The sequence below is a fragment of the Pleurodeles waltl genome, chromosome 3_1 (genome assembly GCF_031143425.1).
Source record: "Pleurodeles waltl isolate 20211129_DDA chromosome 3_1, aPleWal1.hap1.20221129, whole genome shotgun sequence".
NCBI lineage: Eukaryota > Metazoa > Chordata > Amphibia > Caudata > Salamandridae > Pleurodeles > Pleurodeles waltl.
In genome coordinates, this window is record NC_090440.1 from 1,626,600,522 (window position 1) to 1,626,620,272 (window position 19,751).

The following is a 19,751-nucleotide window of genomic DNA, read 5'->3' on the forward strand; positions in this document are numbered from 1 at the left end:
GGTACACAGATTTCGGGTTACAATGGGGATATTGTAACAGTTGTGTGAGTTGCAGACAGTGTCTTGACTTGATCTCCAGCAATGACATTGACAGCTGATGCACCACGTAACTTAGATACAACATGAAACTCTGTATTTTCAATTCCATACACCATGTTTTATGGTGGTAAACCATGTTGGTAGTGATTGTACAGCTGATGGCATCTGAAATTGTCAGATAATTTACATGGCTGTTCACCTCTGCTACCTAGTGAACTCTCTGGTATGATAACTGGCATAAATAGGAGCTGTTGAATGCACATTGGTGTCCTTGTTGGAACACAGCATATGAGTTTACAATGGACATTAACCTGTATCTGGATGTACCATGTTAGACTTGACAACCTTAGGGTGGTAACCCTCAACTTTTTGCCTGCCTCCCTCCACTTGTTGACACTGTTTTTGCTGGTTTTAGGACCATGCGCACTTTACCACTGCTAACCAGTGCTAAAGTGCATATGCTCTCCCCCTTAAAACATGGTGATATTGGATCATACCCAATTGGCTTATTTACTTTACTTATAAGTCCTTAGTAAAGTGCACTACATGTGCCCAGGGCTGTAGATTAAATGCTACTAGTGGGCCTGCAGCACTGATTGTGCCACCCACATAGGTAGCCCCTTAACCATGTCTCAGGTATGCAATTGCAAGGCCTGTGTGAGCAGTTTCAATGCTAATTCGACTTAGCATTTAAAAGTACTTGCCAAGCCTTAAACTCCCTTTTTTTACATATAGGTCACCCCTAGGTTAGGCCCTAGATAACCCATAGGGCAGGGTGCTTTGTAGATAAAAGGCAGGACATACACCTGTGTAGTTTATATGTCTTGGTAGTGTAAAACTCCTAAATTCGTTTTTCACTGCTGTGAGGTCTGCTCCTTTCATAGGATAACAGTAGAGCTGCCCTCATATGCTGTTTGAGTGGTAGATACTGATCTGAAAGGAGTAACAAGGTCATAGTTAGTATGGTCAGAATGGTACTGCAAAATCCTGTTGACTGGTGAAGTTGGATTTAATATTACTATTTTAGAAATGCCACTTTTAGAAATTGAGCATTTCTCTGCACTTAAATCCGTCTGTGCCTAACAATCCATGTCTTGCTGGGTTAGATGATAGCTCCCTTGTGCATTTCACTCTGACAACCCCAAACACAGGCTGCTCAGTCATACCGGCACACATCTCCATACTGAATGGGTCTTCCTGGGCTGGGAGGGTGGAGGGCCTGACACTTACATGTCAAAGGACAGTGGCCTGCCCTCACACAATGGACGGCTAAGCCCCCTACTGGGACCCTGGCAGACGGGATGGAACTGAAAGGGGACCTTGTGCACTTCTAAGCCACTCTTTGAAGTCTCCCCCACTTCAAAGGCACATTTGGATATTTAAACAGGGCATCTGACCCTACCAATTTAGACACTTCTGGACAAGATACCACTGAGGAAGAAACTCTGAACCAGAACCTGCAATGTGCCAAGAGAAGCTGCCTGGCTGCCCAAAGGACTCATCTGACTGCTTTTCTGAAAAGGGCTGCTGCCTTGCTGTTGCCTGCCTTATTGCCCTCTGGCTCTGCTGAGAAGTGCTCTCCAAGGGCTTGGATTGAGCTTGCCTCCTGTTTTCTGAAGTCTCAGGGCCAAAAAGGCTTCATCTCTGCAAAGAACTCCTTGTGCAGTGAAACAGTGACGAACAGCCTGCCAGAATTGACACTCAGCTTGCATCGCGGTGAGAAAATCACTGCACGCCGAACTGGAACGACGCAGCCCGGCACCCCATGTGGAGGTCGACGCAGCGCCAGCGTTGTGATGAGAACTTCGACTCACTGCCCACCGGATCGATGCATAGCTAAGCAGGAACAACACAGCCCTACTTCCTGCGAGAAGAATCAACGCTGCACCTGCAGTGCAACAGAAAGTTTCCTGCATCACCCACGGGATCGACGCAGCTCCTGTGACTTCGTGCTGCATCGCCCAGGATTTCCCCACATCATCCCCAGGGCGTCCAAATATCCTGCAACGCGAAGAGGATCCAAGTCCACGCACTGGAAATCAACGCAAGGCCCTTGTTGCGTGGAAAATATCGATGCATCGTCTGTGTGCGCCTGGAGAAGCTGACGCACACCTCCCAGTTTTTTACACATCTCCTCCTCTGCAGTCCCTCGATGGATAATTTAGACGCGCACCAGGTACTTTGTGCCTACAAGAGACACTTATTGCTTTTTAAGAATTAAAGACTCTATTTTTCATTACAAAAGTGATATCTCAACTTGTACTTATCAAATCTTGATCGTTTTGACCTTATTCTACTCAGATAAATATTCTATATTTTTCTAAACCTTCCTGGTTTATTTTGGTGGTGTTTATACCTTGTTATTGCATGATTTATTGCACACATACTTTATATATTGCCTTCTAAGTTAAGCCTGACAGCTCAGTGCCAAGCTACCAGAGGGTGGGCACAGGATACTTTGGATTGTGTGTGACTTACCTTGACTAGCTTGAGGGTCCTTGCTTGGACCGGGGGTAACCTGACTGCCAACCAAAGACCCCATTTCTGACATACTGCATGTGCATCCACTCAGCCACCTGTCTTTCCAAACCAGGTTAGTATGTTTCTAGCTTGGGATCTTTGATCTGTGGCCATTATACTTGGGCACTCTGCTGTAGTTGTGTTTTGCTTGTGATGTTAGTGTGAGTGAGCCATTTCCTTGCTGTCATTGCCATGTACTGTTACGCACTAGAACAATCAAGATGGGCTAGATTGGATATTGCTTTGACACGCATGACAAGTAATATTTGGTACACTGTACCAAATTTATGAGTATGTTGGGATTTAGCATTCTGGGAGTTGTAGTGCTGAGCTAGCCAGTGTTTCACATGCCATATCCAAGGGCTGTGGGGTAAGATGTGTTTAGTGGCACATGGCCTGCTAGAGAGGGGTATTAGGTGATTAGGAGCGAGTTGTAGTGGGTGGAATGTAATTTGGGGTGGGTATTGGTGATGAGGGAGCATGCAGGAAAGACAATTGTGTGACATGAATGTTCTTGGTGCTTACCAGACTCACTTCCCCAGGTATTCCTGTCAGGCCCTCAGGATGCAGGATGTCCAAGACTTTCTCAAGATGTGAAAGTAGCAGGAGGAGGTGAGGGCCCACTGTCAGTCTTCAGAACTGCTAGCTGGTGCCTGGATGCCACGAACATACCTTCCCCTTGAGGTCATTCCACCTCTTCCTGAGATCCTCCCTTGTGCATGGATAACTGCCTATAGAATTGACCCTGTTGACTATCCTTTACCACAACTCCATTTTCCTGGCAATAGATGTTTGTTGAACCTGGGCTCCAAACAGGTGTGGCTCTACCCTAACAATTTCATCCACCATGACCCTCAACTCCTCATCAATGAAATGTGGAAACGAGGTGTTTTTGTGGGGACATAGTAGTGGCTGTGTAGACGGTGCGGTTGTGTTCAAAGTGAAAGGGTGGATAGTTAGGTAAATTGGTCGAATTGCCGCCAACATGGCGGTCTTTTGGCAGCTGCCACTACTGCAGTCTTGCCAAAAGACTGCCAAACTCGTAATGAGACTCTTAGTTTTCATACTCTATTTTGTACCATCTCAATTATGTATTTCTACTTGTTTAGTTAAAGTAGTAAAAATGTGGCTTGCTATTTGACATACCAGGATTATTCACAGGAGGATCATGAATCCCACACTTTCCCTCAGATCAATTATATGGGTCCACCCAAATGTAGAGATAACATATAAGGGGTCATTCTGACCCTGGCGGTCGGTGATAAAGCAGCGGCCAACCCGCCAACAGGCCGGCGCACAAAAAAATGCAATTCTGACCCTGGCGGGAACCGCCAACACAGCCCGCCGCATTAACACTCCGACCGCCACGGCGGAACAAACAAACAGCGCGGCGGTCACCGCCAACAGCCAGGCGGCAGACAATGTACCACCCACCCTATCACGACCCACCAATCCGCCACCTTTTCCGGGGCGGGAGCCCCGCCGATAAAAACACGGCGGAAACAGACATTTCCAATGGAAAAAGCTCACCTCGAGACACTCCACGCGGAATCCGGACAGCATGGAACCCGAATTGAACATCATACCTGCTCTCGTCTACCTGCTCATCTACCACGAGTACGAACTCCGGCGCAGACGTCAACGGTGAGTACTGCACCTACGACACACGGGAGGGGGGAGGAAGAAAGGTTACGGGCATACACATATGCGCCCCCCCACCCCCCCAATATGTACACACCAATGCAGAGCAGGAAGTCACAGTGACACCACACAAAGACCCTTTAAAAATACAATGACACAACCAAATTTGGAATAAATTTTCATGTACAAAAAAAGCACCTGGAAATAATTGAGCAACCGTGAAAAATATTTACAAAAACCAAAAAGATATACACATCAGTGTATCACTGAAGTAACAAGTCCTGCACATCCTACGAATCTAACATGTCCGTGGGCCAAGGTTCTGCGAAACAAGGGCAAAGCCCACACACGAGACCTGAGTCCTTTGGAGAGAACACTGCAGGGGCATCTGATGTCAAAACTACAGGCACTTCAGGGGGAAGGGAAGTGGGGGCCACCACAGCCACATGAGTCCACGACGCCAGATCCACGAGGAGCCACCATGCCCACTGTACCATCCTGGGGAGTGCAAAGCCACAGTCTCTCAAGTCTCTGCAGTGGGTGGGTTGCCCACTGGACCATCCTGGGGAGTGCAAAGCCACAGTCTCTCAATGTCTCTACAGTGGGTGGGTTGCCCACTGTACCATCCTGGGGAGTGCAAAGCCACAGTCTCTCAAGTCTCTGCAGTGGGTGGGTTGCCCACTGGACCATCCTGGGGAGTGCAAAGCCACAGTCTCTCAATGTCTCTACAGTGGGTGGGTTGCCCACTGTACCATCCTGGGGAGTGCAGAGCCACAGTCTCTCAATGTCTCTACAGTGGGTGGGTTGCCCACTGTACCATCCTGGGGAGTGCAAAGCCACAGTCTCTCAATGTCTCTACAGTGGGTGGATTGCCCACTGGACCATCCTGGGGAGTGCAAAGCCACAGTCTCTCAAGTCTCTACAGTGGGTGGATTGCCCACTGTGCAATCCTGGGGAGTGCAAAGCCACAGTCTCTCAGGTGGATTACAGAGTCCACTGGTCAAGGAGGAGGCATGGTGGGCACAGTGAACCATAAACAGTGCCTGAGACGGCGGGACCCAGCGCAGCGGTGCATGACATGGCGATGTCCAGCGGAGCGGTGCTTGAGAGGAAGGGCCCAGCGGAGCGGTGCTTGACAGGAAGGGCCCAGAGGAGCGGTGCTTGACAGGAAGGGCCCAGCGGAGCGGTGCTTGAGACGGCGGGGCCCTGTTCAGCGGTACCTGTCTTCACGGCGGGGCCCTGTTCAGCGGTGCTCTTCTGCACGGCGGGGCCCTGTTCAGCGGTACCTGTCTTCCCGGCGGGGCCCTGTTCAGCGGTACCTGTCTTCACGGCGGGGCCCTGTTCAGCAGTACCTGTCTTCACGGCGGGGCCCTGTTCAGCGGTACCTGTCTTCACGGCGGGGCCTTGTTCAGCGGTACCTGTCTTCACGACGGGGCCCTGTTCAGCGGTGCTCTTGCAGTATGTCAAGGGAGTCATACCTGGCCTGGACACCCTGCTCACTCGCCCTCCGACCGTGCTGTGTCAGGCCCCTTCGGGGAGTGAGTCCTGGGCCCTTTGGTGTCATCCCTTGCAGCCGGGATGGGGCTTGTGGGGCCCTCCTGCTCCGCGCTCCTGGTGGTTGTCCTCTCCGCCCTGCTGTCCTTCCGCTACTTAGATGGGGCTCTCGGGCCCTTGCCTCCCCTGGCTGCTGTGGCCGGTGAAGTGGCCGGAGTCACCTCCTTGGGGGCAGCCGTCTCTGTCCGCTCACGGCGGCCCTTCAATTTCCGGGTCCTCTTGCCTGGGGGGGGGGCTGGCTGTCCCCTTGCTGCTCACCGAAGTGTTATTGCCGCCAAAGGGTGGACTCCACATGCCATGCACCACTTGCACTGTAGAAGTTGGGCTGGTGGTGGCTGAGGGTCCCTTGGGACTTTTCCCAGTTGGAGGGGGTGGGTCGGGGGAGGGAAAGAGGTCAAAACTGGAGAGGTAATTTTTCTTGGGACCAAGGTAAGGGGTAGGAGTAGTGGTGAGAGAAGTGGAGGAAGAGGATGTGGTTGTATGAGAGCCAGGTGTGCTGTCCTTGGGTGCAGGTGACTGGGACGTAGGCTGTGGTGAGGTGGTTGGCTGTTGTTTGGGTGTCTGCCTGCGTTTATGTGTCTTGGAAGAGGGGGTGACAGACACAGTGGGAGAGGACACAGGGGACGTGTAAATGCCAGTGGGGGGGGTGACTGCAGGTGTGCGGACTGTAGTGGAGGGTTTGCTGGTGGTGGAAGAACTGGCTGATGTTGGGGTGCATGCAGGTGTGAGTGTAGACGTCACAGGGAGGGAGGAGGGAGACGAGGAGGACGGGGACACAGAGGTGGTAGTGACTGTTGATATGTCTGCATCTGTGTGTTGCTTAGGTGAATGCTTGTGTTTTCTGTGGTGCTTATGTTTGGATGAGCTGGCCTTGGGTGTTGAGGTGTGTGCAGGCTGGTCTGATGGTGTGGATGGGATAGGTTGAGGTACAGGAGACAGAGAAAGGGTGGAGGCAGATAGAAGAGGGAGACTGGAGACAGGGACAATGGCTGCCGTCAGTGCTGAGTCCAGAGCAGTGAACGCTCGTTGATGGGCAGCTTGACCTGAATGAATGCCCTCCAGGTAGGCATTGCTCCGATGCACCTCCCTTTCCACCCCCTGGATGGCATTCAGAAGGGTAGTCTGCCCAACAATGACCGTCCTCACCAGGTCAATGAGCTCCGCACTGAGGGCAGCAGGGGTAACAGAGGCAGGGGCTGAGGTGCCTGGGGCGAAGGAGACGCGCGCCTTCCTGGCCGAGCGGCCACGGAGCGAAGACTGAGGGGCTGCTGGGAGGGCGGTGCTGGTGCGCTGGGTGGCGGCTGTACCTGTTGTTGCGGGGGGCACAGATGGTGCCGACACCGCTAGGGAGCTCCCAAACGAGGACGTGTCCGTGTCGCTGGTGTCTCCACCGGCCCCCGTTGTGGTGCTCCCCTCGCCCTCCGGATCACTGGTGCCCTCGGTGTCTGTGTCTGTGTCAGTGCCCACCGGGGCCTGGTGACCTGCAGCTCCCTCCTGCTCCGACGCCAAATCTCCTCCGCCTGATGATGCTAAAACACAAGAAGACAAAGATTTAGGGTGGGGGGAGAAATGAAACAAAGTTGAGTGCATGCCTTAGCAATACCCTTTGCGGAGAGGACAGACACAGGTGCCTCGTGCACTAAGTCGCGAACTTGGGGTACACTACTCAGTACTTCTGACTAAGCAAACAGGTCTAGGGACAACACACGCGCACATGTGTGATGCTGGAGCATGGGTAGCTGCACTTTGCACCCTACAGAGGTGGGGGGCGGGGGCACAGGCCATGCCTAAGGGAGCGGACTACACTACAGAGAGCGCCCTGGCCTAATGTCACCCACAGCCCTCCTCCCCCACCCAGACGCCTCCAATGCGCATACAGATAGGAGAATGTGCGGATACTCACCCCCTTGTGTCTGCTGTGCTGTCCTCAAGCGCCCATCCAAATTAGGGTAGGCCACCGCCAGGATCCGGGACATCAGGGGGGTCATGGTGCGACTGGCACCCCTCCTAGGTCGGGAGGCCATCCCCAGCAGTGTTTCTGCGGTCTTCCTCGTTCCGCGGCGGATGTCCTCCCACCTCTTGCGGCAGTGGGTGCCCCGTCTGTTGTAGACCACCAAGTTCCGGACTTCCTTGGCGATGGCACGCCAAATATCGATTTTCTGGTGGGCGCTCACCTGTTTGACATGTACAGGGTGGGAAAGAGAAACCGTCACATATCTGCATGTTTGGAGTACATGCCCCCCCTCCCCAACCTTGTCATGGTTCCCATTCTCTCATCTGTCGTGCGTTGCACTCCTCATTCCCTCCACACCCCACCAACTTACATCCCCCCCCCCTCCACACAGGCATAACCCATTCAATGTGCACTGAGTGTACTCACCTGTTGGTCTGGAGGACCGTAGAGTAGCGCATACTGGGGGAGGACCCCGTCCACGAGCTTCTCCAACTCTTCTGAACTGAAGGCGGGGGCCCTTTCACCAGTAGCAGCAGCCATTGTCACTTCCAGACCGAGTTCACAGCAGCACTTGCAGTATAGGTCCTCTCCTGTGGATGATCAGGTCTCGAATGATTGAGCAGATAGAAAATGGCGGTCACGCCCGCGGCGGTGCGTACCGCGGCGGTGCGTCCCGCGACCGCCGGCGCACATCGTCATTGGCTCCTGAAACCCATAGGCTTCAATGTTAACCAATGCGTCTTCGCACAGCGGTCTTCGACCGCCTACCGCCACGGTGTGCCCCGCCAGCGCAGTGATCTCACATCCCATTGTCCCACTTCACAGGTCAGGCATCGGCCATTTCAAGGGCCCACATGGCTTAATTTCTAATGCGTCACACAGGCCTAGGCCTTGCAATGGCACACATACAAACATATCAAACCATACATTTACCTGTACTGTGCAAGCTGTGTTGTACGTACCTGTGAGTGGATTGACTCTGTACTCCATATTCTCCTTCCTAGGCCCCGTCCGCTGGGACTAGCGATGAGAAGGAGGAATCCTCGCGTGTACCGGCCGCTGGTGGACCTGTCCACAATGGAAGAACGCAACATAATACTACGATACCGACTTGACCGAGCCTCCATCCATGAACTGTGTGCCCAGCTGGAGCCAGCCCTGATGTCCCCCATCCGCCAACCCACAGGAATTCCCCCTCTAGTGCAGGCTCTGTCTGTCCTCCATTTCTTTGCAACTGGCTCATTCCAGACAACAGTGGCCATGTCATCTGGGATGTCTCAGCCTATGTTTTCCAAGATCTTATCTAGAGTGTTGTCTGCCCTGATGAAACTCATGCGGAGCTACATCATTTTCCCAGAGGAGGGTGATTTGCCTACAGTGAAAGCTGATTTCTATGCCCTTGGACACATCCCCAACATCATTGGTGCAATTGATGGGACCCATGTGGCTTTAGTCCCCCCAAATGACGATGAACAGGTGTACAGGAACAGGAAGAATTACCATTCAATGAATATCCAGGTGGTCTGTTTGGCTGACCAGTACATCTCCCATTTAAATGCCAAGTTCCCAGGGTCAGTGCATGACGCGTATGTTATGCGAAATAGCAGCATTCCCTATGTGATGGAACAGCTACAGAGACAGCGTGTGTGGCTAATAGGTGACTCTGGTTACCCCAACCTGCCGTGGCTATTGACCCCAGTGAGGAATCCCAGGACCAGGGCAGAGGAACGGTACAATGAGGCCCATGGGCGTACTAGGAGGGTGATTGAGCGAACCTTTGGGCTCCTGAAGGCCAGGTTTAGGTGCCTGCATATGACAGGTGGATCCCTAATGTACTCACCAAAGAAGGTGTGCCATATCATCGTGGCGTGCTGTATGCTCCACAACCTGGCTTTGCGACGCCAGGTGCCTTTCCTGCAGGAGGATGGTCCAGATGGTGGTGTTGTAGAAGCCGTGGAGCCTGTGGAGAGTGAAGAGGAGGAAGACTCTGAGGACGACACAGACAATAGGGACAGAGTGATACAACAGTATTTCCAGTAACACACAGGTAAGAATCACCCACGCCATTTCACAATTGCTTATAGCCTCCTGCATCTGTACTTTCTGTAGTTCCCCACAGATGTTTTTCATTAATTTTTGCCTTTCCCTTCCCTTCTCAGTGCTGTCTGACTCAGTACCTGACTTCTGCTTGGTTCGCCCATTAAATACAGCGTATTGACATTGGTATGTTGTCATGACTAATTGACAGAACAGAAATTGAACAGTAATATGTAATACATTTGTTAATAATACAGCATGACTCAAAACAGATTTGTGTGCAAAATGTGATTTATTTACAGTGCTAGATATCGGTACATGTGATTCTAAGGGTGATGGGTGGGGGTGGAGGAATATCCATGGCAGAGTCCAGTTCTCAGTCTCACAGGTGCATTGTCCTTTTGCCTGTGGAAGGATGGAGCATAGGCAGTTCATGGTTGGACAGGGTGGCAATGTGGGACAGTGGGAAGACTTGAGGGGGTATGTCCTGCTGGCGGGGGTCTTGACATCCTACTCTGTCTTTTTTTTTGGTCTCAGGCTCCTCTTACGGGGTGGTTGTTCTTCAGCAGGAGTTGGGTTCTGGGGGGCTGTCGAGGTGTTGGGACCTCCTGTCCACTAGCGCCGGCGGAGGTGGTAGGCTGTTCCTGGTCCGGGCTAGTGACAGGGGCCCTGTGTGGTGCACCATGGTCCCGCAACGCGTCCTCTATCCTGTGGAGGGCCAGGACGATGGTCCCCATTGCGATCCCGATGATTCTCAGCTCCTCCCTGAACCCCATGTAGCGTTCCTCCTGCTGTGCCTGGATCTCAGTGAACCTGGCCAGTACCGTCGCCATTGTTTCTTGGGAGTGGTGGTATGCCCCCATGAGGGTGGTGAGGGCCTCTTGGAGAGTGGGTTCCCTGGGCCTCTCCTCCCCCCCCTGTCGCACAGCAGCCCTCCGAGCTGCCCGGTTTCCCCCGGCCTCTGTCCCCTGGACGGTGTGCCCGCTACCACTGCCCCAGGTCCCTGTTGTTGTTGGGGTGTTGGGTTAGCCTGGGTGCCCTGTAGTGGCAGACACACCGCTGATTGAGCTGTCCTAGAGACAGAGGCATGGGCCCGCTGGGTGGGAGCTGTGCTGGTGTTGGCAGAGGGGGTCGGGTCTGGTGTGGCCTGTGGCTGCCTGAGGGGAACCGACTGCCCAGAGGTCCCCGATGGTCCGGGCTGGTCATCAGGTTCACTGTCGACAGAGCTGCTATCCTCAGTGTGGGCCTGTTCCGGTGGTGGGATGGACACTTCTGGACCCTCCTGGCTGGTGTGTTGTCGTTCGGGTCCTGCATGGGGTAAGAGAGTTTGGTTATTGTTTCTGTGTGTGCAATAGCGTGCGTGTTATGGGTGCCCTTGTCCCCCAGTGCAGGCATTCCCTTGAGGGAGGTGTTGTGAGGGTAGTTAGTGGGGGGGGGGGGTTAGTGCAGTGGTCATGCTTAGGTGATGGGTGCCCATGATTTGTGTTGGCATGCAGGAGTTGGTGTTGGGATGGGTGGGTTGTGCTGGTGAGACATTGTCAGGGAGGATGTGTGCTGGGGGGTTGGGGGTGAGGGTGGGGGTGTGGGTTGGCATGCTGGTGGGGTGGGGGGGATATAGTAGTTGAGATTGGATTTACCAGAGTCCATTCCTCCGGCTACTCCTGCGAGGCCCGGAGGATGCAGGATGTTCAAGACGTCTTGCTCCCACGATGTGAATTCGGGAGGGGTGGGTGGGGGTCCGCCGCCAGTCTTCTGGACCGCGATGTTGTGCCTGGAGACCATCGATCGGACCTTCCCCCGTAGGTCGTTCCATCTTTTGCGGATGTCCTCCCTATTCCTGGGATGCTGTCCCACCGCGTTGACCCTGTCCACGATCCGCTGCCATAGCTCCGCCTTCCTAGCTATACTGGTGTGCTGCACCAGCGAGCCGAAGAGCTGAGGTTCCACTCTTAGGATTTCCTCCACCATGACCCGGAGTTCTTGGTCCGAAAAGCGTGGGTGCCTTTGGGGTGCCATGGGGTGGTGTGGGTGAGGTGTGGGGTGGTGTATGTGATGATAAGTATGTTGGTGAGTGGTGCTTTGTGCTACTATGTGGTGTGTGTGATGGTGTAGTGTGCCTCAGTGTGTCTTGCTATGGATTGTCTGCTGTGTCTCTCTCTCCTTCTCTCAGTAATTATGGTCGCAGGGGTTTGTGGGTGATGTGGGTGTGTGTTTTATAGTTGGTTGATTGTGTGGGAGTGGTGTGTGTATGTGTATCAGGTGTGTGTATTTCAAATTGTCCAATGTGGCTGTGTTTTGGTGCTGTGTGTGTATTCTGACCGCGGCGGTGTGTAGCGCCAATGGAATACCGCGTTTGAATGACCGCCGTGTGGATTCGTGGGTCGTAATGGCATGGGCGTATTTCTGTTGGCGTGACGGTGGAGGTTTGGTCATCTCCAGTTTCTCGCTGCCCGCTGATGTGGCGGGCTGCAGTGGAGGACGGATTTTTGGAGGTTTGGCCGTTGTGGGTCAGAATGACCGTGGCGGTTAACCGCGGCGGTGTTATGGCGGTCTTCTGACCGGCGGTAAGGGCCTTTTACCGCCGAGGTCAGAATGACCCCCATAATGTCTGAAACTTAAGTGGCAGTGATCTAAGATTAAAATACTAGGCACTGGATCATGTATTCTATGGCAGTGTAAAACATACAAATAATCCCAGAATATGGTACATTTTATGCACCAAGAGATCTTTGTCAATTTTATTTAAACTTATATCAATTTTCAGCATATTTATCAGCTTACAAACATATTTAGGCCCTTATTTAGAGTTTGGTGAGGGACACTTCACCACAAAAGTGAAAGCATTTGTTGTGAGGCAGACAGGATATTTGTGATTGAGTGTATCTTCACCAAACTCTAAATCAGGCCCTTAGTTATTAGAGAATTTACACTTTTTGGTTGCTCTCAAGTATGGCTCTTACACTGGCTTCGTGCACAGTTGGCTACAAATTTCTCTGAACTATCCGTGAAAAGCTACCTCAGGAGTTCAGAGAATCTCATAATTAGGGCTTACTGTTAACAAGGACTATCTGAGGCGGAGATATGAAAATGTCACTGTCCTCTTAGTAGTCCCACTTGAACAAGCTTTGATTTTACATTTGCTATATTGGTGCACTCTATCTTTCTTGACTTTGGGATATTGGGTGTCTGAGGTGCTTGACCTGCCTGTGAAAACAACCAGAAATGGTTATGGGGTTACTTAAGTGCGAAGTGGTGCTCAGGAAGAGTATTACCCAATAGAACTAGATAAAAGCATGACATTATCCCAAACACCTCTTTTTGAACTATGGGTTAACATGACAAAGTGTTGTTTAATTTCTTGTGGTCTACAAAAAATCACAGGGTCCTTCTTCACATATGGGACTGCTATTCTTATCATAGTCTAGGTGTCTCATGAGGTGGGAAGATGGCTGCACCAGTGCTCTGGTTGGTTATTTTATTGTGGTAAGTTATAAATCAATGGCTGTTTAATTTTAATTTCCCAGCCTCTTCATGAAGTAATGAAGCAAGCAGATTTTCTATGAGGGAGTTCTAAAAATGACATGTGAAATAGTTAGAAGAAGCAATGGACAAAAAGGTGCTAAGGCTACTCGCTTTGACTGAAGAAGGGTATCAATTGAAGGAAATGTTGACAGCTTCGGGGAGTAGCTATATGGACATTCATGATCCCACGTTTTCTAGTGAAATAGAAAACTATTTTGTGCTGTATATGATTTGTCTTTGAAGAGGACACCTTTAATATAGCATTACAGTCCATGATCTGTTTACATTGCACAATAAATATTTCTGCATTGCGCAAATAGGTAGTAGCAAAGCAGTCTAGTTGTAGGGACTGAATATGTCAGAATAAATTAAGAAGATACCTTTTTAGCCTTAACATCTTTTTAGAGATCCACTAAGAATCCTAGGAGTATAGCAATCAAATAATTCCTGGTTGACCACAAGAAATGTAGATTTTCACCTAGCTGAAAGTTCTTAAAAATATAAATGTGACATATATTGCTTTAGGATGTAACTTTTTTATCTTGCTGCCTCATGGGAAAAGCTGCTGCGCTATATCTCCTTTAGATGTGGGGATGTTCCTGGCACTTTGGAAGGAAACTAAGGGCCAAATGTACGTAACATTTTGCAAGGCGCAAACAGCGAATTTTGCTGTTTGCGACATGCAAAAAGCACATTGCGATGCTCATACCCATTTTGCGAGTCAGTAACCTGGTTACTGACTCGCAAAATGGGAATGCGAGTCGCAAATAGGAAGGGGTGTTCCCCTTCCCGTTTGCGATTCGCATCGCGATGCTGAATTGCTATGTGACCGCGAACGCTGGTGGTAACCTATTCGCAACATGGAAGGGGTCCCCATGGAACCCTTTCCCCTTTTGTGAATGGCCCTGAAAATATTTTTTCAGAGCAGGCAGTGGTCCTATGGACCACTGCCTGCTCTGAAAAAAAGAAACATAAACGTTTCATTTTTTCGTTTGTATTGCAACTCGTTTTCCTTTAAAGAAAATGGGCTGAAATACAAAAAAAAACTGCTTTATTTTAAAGCAGTCACAGACATGGTGGTCTGCTGTCTCCAGCAGGCCACCATCCCAATGAGTACTGCGAATCACAATGGGGTCACAAATGAATATTAATGAGGTGGGTCTTTGCGACCTCCCTTGTGATTCGCAGATGGTGTCAGGGACACCATCCTGCATTCAGGTTTGCGACTCGCAAATTCGGATTTTGCTACATCTGGCCCTTAGGTGATTAACGAGCCTGTAATTCTTGGGGAGGGACCTCCGTAAAAAAAGGTATGTCATCACCCTCAAATGTACCAGTTTATCAGCATTCACATGCTTCTGCAGGGTGCTCCACCCAGGAACCCCCACAATCCTGCACAACTTTAAACTAGTGTACGCAGCAGTTACACCATACAGGTAGATTTAATTATTCACAAGCAGCCCTTAGGATTGTAAAATCCCATCTAATCAAAGTCTGGGCCAGACTCGGAACCAAAAACAGCTCTTGAAAACATGTTCCACCCCACCTCCTGTTATGCAGCCGCTGTAGCTGCTGCTTTTATACCCAAGTAGCTGAGGAAGATTTTGAAGGTCGTAGCCCCAGGCCTTCAGAAGCCAGCACTCAATGGCTCTGAATGCCCCTCTAGTGAAATGGTGAATTTGTAAAGTTGCCAATCTGGTTCTCATCCAGGTTCTCTGAGTTAGAGTTAAGAGTTTCAATTTGCGCACTTATGTTACGCTTTGTTGTGCTGAATATCTTGTGAATGGAAGCCTTACAAACTGTTAACTCAAGTATGTACATCAGAAAGGTGATGATGTATTTATTTGTGCCTGCAATTTAATTTGGGAAAATTGCCATTTTATCAATTACTGCTAAGGAGGGTTTGATGACTGATATCAAAGAGGTAAAAAAGCACATATTATAAGCAAGACATTGTTTATTCTGTATCTGATTTGTCTGTTTGTTTTGGTAGGAGGAGGATTTAACAAATGCAATTGAACACGAAAGAAGAGCACAATCATTGCATATGAAGTTGCAGAGACTACAAAATGATATCGAAAAAACATCAAGAGACAAAGATGGTAATTTCCTTTCAATTATCTGCTTATGTTTGTGACTGTGAATAATGTAAAGGTTTTTGTAGCAGAGGAGTGGCTTGACCAAAGTTAAGTTAGTCTCAGAACACTCTTTGCACAAGAGATAGATTCATTAATTTGATCAAGATTAGCAGGACTTAGTAAGTAAGGTCCTTGTCATTATTCAGCTAAACCAGGCCAGTTAAACATCACTGCAGCATTAGTTTCTGACAAAAAGCCTTCTGGTGATTTGCCAGATGTAGGGCCCAAATACAGGTTTGGCAGTCCGAGGACCGTCAAACTCGTGGTGATGGTGGGACCGCTGCACTCCTGGTGGCCCGACCACCAAATTGTGATCCTACTGATTTGATTTACTGATCAAAAACTTTGCAAATCCCTCAGAGTTAGCAGAATGTCCTTCACCACTGAAAGAAAGAGAAGGGTTATTAGATGATTTGACTAAATAAAAAATTGTTTGGTACAATTCTTTGTGGTGTTAATAAATGATTTAATGTGGGCGGAATGACCATCGTGGTTATTTCTTTTATCAGTTCACTGGCAGCCATTGAAACATATAGACTGTGAAAGAATCACAATTGTTTTCAGTTATTGTCAGACTTGATTAAATAACATATTACTTCGATGAGATCCTCGGGACTATGGAGCCATGGGTTTAGTTTTTTCTTATACTTTTGAGAAGAGCTAATTCACTAGTGAGTCTAGTCAAATACTAATCACATTTGGTGATGGTGTATAACATTTTTGGGATAAATAGGAGAGAGTTTATTCAAAGCTATTTCTACAACAATATTAATGTAGCTTTTCTTGTGTACCAAAATCAGGTTACTTCTAATGAGGTAGGGGTCTGGGAATGACCTTGCTAATCCACAAGGACTCAGTCTTTAGTAATAGGTAAGCCATCCTTTTTGATGATTAGGTCCAGGATACAGCCTTTGATATGGGTCGGCTTAAAGTGGTGTTGAGTTAAATCATTTGCAGAGATGATTGATGAGAAAAAGAATGATCACAGAGTAATTGGAATCACCAGAACTAAGACCCATAGAAATCAGAAATAAATTGCTTGTTTGTTGATATTCTCAAGGAATCGATCAATAAAAGTCATGTTGCCACCTTTGTGGGTGGTGGTAATGTGTACTCAATAAGGAAAAGCAAATTTGATTTTCAGCAGCAAAAATTGGAAGGAACAGATGTGCAATAGAAATAATCACTTTTTTTAATTTCCTGCATTTATGGATGCTGAAAATAAATGCAATCTCTCCACCTCACCTGCTTTACTGATCACACAATAGTTTAGAGTAGTTAGGAGGAAGAAGGAAGTCCTTAATATTTTGTGAGGTGTCACTGAGCTAAGTATTAGTGAGTACCATAAAAGTCAATATTTAAATTAAAACAGTGACAGCAAACACAAATCAGTTTCTCAGCTGGTCTATATTTATGTATGAGAAGCACAGTGCACATTTCTAAATGAGATTACTGTGAATTAGGTTATTTTAATTCTCAATAGTGCACAACAAGCAGAGTAATGTTTTATTTGGTGCATGCAAAATTATCACATGCATTTTGTTCTAAACCAGAAGTGGAATTTTCCATCTCCTCTGGATGTGAGGTAATGTTTTTTTCGGTAGTTTTGCAGAGTGGTCCTGCTAAGGCTTTCTTAAAACTGAGAAATGCTTCAAATGAAATCATTATCCTCAGCTGCTGAGTGAGGGGGTCCTCTGAATCTCCATATAAACGGTATGAGGAGGAAGAGAGATGAGCTCTCCATATTTAGGAAGAGTGGGGGAAAGGAACGTGAAGCTGGGACACCTGCTGCCCTTTAGGGAAATTAGATGAAAACCCTCCAGCTCACAGCAGGGTTTTGTGGACGTGTTAACATCACTTGGCAACACTTAACATAATTTGATGCCACAATTCACTTAGGCAGTTTAAAGAACTTGATTGGAGGTGGATAATGTTTGAGGGTCTATATTTGTTCATCATAGCATTATTAGTACTTGCAGAGTTATCTTGTATTATTGTGATATTCCCCATTCATGTGATTTACATTAGATTCTGACACAATACACACCTATTGATAAAAATGTAAACATGTCTGAGATGTTTGTGTACTGATTCATGGATGCAGGGTGGGTTCCTTTATCAATAGCCTGTTCTCTGGCATATATGTCACACTCCTGGAGGAGGGTGTGTGAAATACCTGCCCGTTTTTCTTTTCTCTGCAGGGACTAGAGCCACGTACAGAAACTAAGGAAAACTACCATGATATGACCTCATCAGAAGAGAGGAGTTTTCATGTGAATGAGGGCAGAGTGGTGACTTCTGGTTGACAATAGTGGGAATGATAGAAATGTGGCCAGGTGAATAAAGGATGGAAAAGAAGTCCCCATGTGCCTTACAGGCACTGTATGGAGAAAGAAGATATTAAAGAAATGGGAAGTGGAGGGGAAGAGGTTAAGAAGTGTAGTGGGACTGTTAAGCAATAAGCACTGTAGAGTGAGGCAGCAGGTGAATGACATGGCAGTAGCAAGTTGAGGAAATGAGTGACAGGAAATGAGAGGAAAGAGGAACAGAAAGGCATTTATATACAGAGAGTGGACGAGGGTTAAAGATAGTGAAGGTGGAAGAGCAGGTTGGATAACAAATTTTAGATGAGCTGACAGATTGATGTACTGAAGAATGGAAAAGGAGAGGCAAACATAGGATGGGATGCACAGAAAGCATAGAACACAGAAGGAACTGACCATCTGGCGCTCATCAGTACTACTGATTTAAGAGCGGGAGAGGACAACATTTTCCGAGTATAGATGATTGTTGTACTGTGAAGATCAAAATGAGTTCGGTTATCATCCATTGGCTGAACCCTAACTTTCTGGTTAATAAAGCTACAAATTGAGAATATTTCATTAAATAGTAGTGAGTTTGAAACAGAGAGTTTATAGCCTTAAGAAATTCCCGGAACACAGGCGAAATTAAGTTGTAATACCATAATTTTCTAATAAAGAAAATGTTGGCAAAAAAGATATAATCAATTTTGAATTTATCCTTATGGCCACAGAGGTGCTGGTGAGCAATATGCATTCCAGGATGTTATCTTCAAGGACTATGTTCAAAACAACTAAAAGCAGATTAGTTGTATACAGGAGTTATAACCAGATTTAATCAGGAACTTATTTAGAGAAGTAAGTTGATAGAATGCCATCATCAAAAACTCAAGCACAGTCAAAAACCATAATAGAGGACCACCGATAGGGTGACACAAACTAAATCAAGGTAATATAGGACAACAACAGAAGTTCACTTTGATTCACAATGCAAAAGAAACAATCACAGTGAAATGCCTCATTAGGAGTCCACCTTGAAATCAGGATTAATATCCCAATAAAAATTGTCCTATTATGAAACCTCCTTGAACTTTGAAGTGCAAGTAAAACCATAACACAAACCACAAAAATGTCTCTCCTTTCTTCTTCTTTTCATCTGCTCCTCTGTTTTCTCCTGTCTTCTTTTCCTGTCTGCATGGAGTGCAGCCATTTACAAAATAATTCTGGGCTTTCCTTTATAATCGGCACTTACATGTAATTACCACCTGCTTCCACTTGATAGTAATTTGCAAATGCAAAATGCTCCTTTGAGACTAAGTGCTAATTGTGATACTTTGATGCATATTTATACTTGGGTTCCACTGTTTTAGCGTCATTTATTTTGATGCTATAACGGTGCTGACCTAACTCCATATTTATATTTTGACACTAGACCCTTCTAGCGTCAAAATATTGGATTTAGGGTCATGTTGTGGATGCAGCAAACTACCTTGCACTAATTAGATGCAAGGTAGGCGTTCCCTTCCACAACATGATGCTAACTCCCTAGCGCTATATCTATCCTCCAGCGCAGAAATGACGTGCACGGATAGGCAGACCCAAATAATGGTGCTAAGTCTGTTTAACGCCATTATTTCACGCCTGGATCAGACCAGATGTTAGGGTACCTGTGGACCCATTTCCATTGCCAAACACCATGAAATTGGCCTGCAGATGCCCACCCCAAGCCCCAGAAACACCCCCTCCCACACCAGAGGGACACCACAGGATGGGGGACCCCATCCTGGGTAAGTATGTTTTATTTATTTTTCAATGTGCCATTGGGGGACCCTGACGTGGGGCCCCCTGCCTGGCACTGGGTCTCATGGCCTCTCCCAGACGACACTGGTGCCCTGTGCTGGCCATTGGGTTGGTGGCCATGACTCCTATCTTTACTGAGACAGGAGTCATATTTGGGTGCTAGTGCATCAGAAAATGATGTTAGGCTGGTTAGAGGCATATTTAATGCCCCAAACCAGCCTAGCGTAATTTCTAACCTATTAGCGC

At 48.2% G+C, this 19,751-nt stretch overlaps 1 protein-coding gene across 1 annotated transcript in view; it reads left to right on the plus strand.

Moving 5' to 3' along the window:
• Nucleotides 1–19,751, plus strand: part of NOSTRIN (nitric oxide synthase trafficking) — a 554,795-nt gene that overhangs the window by 343,864 nt on the left and 191,180 nt on the right. The window contains exon 11 of the mRNA XM_069221364.1: nucleotides 15,261–15,369. Coding sequence (XP_069077465.1) covers nucleotides 15,261–15,369 — 109 coding nt within the window. The remainder of the gene's footprint in view (nucleotides 1–15,260; nucleotides 15,370–19,751) is intronic.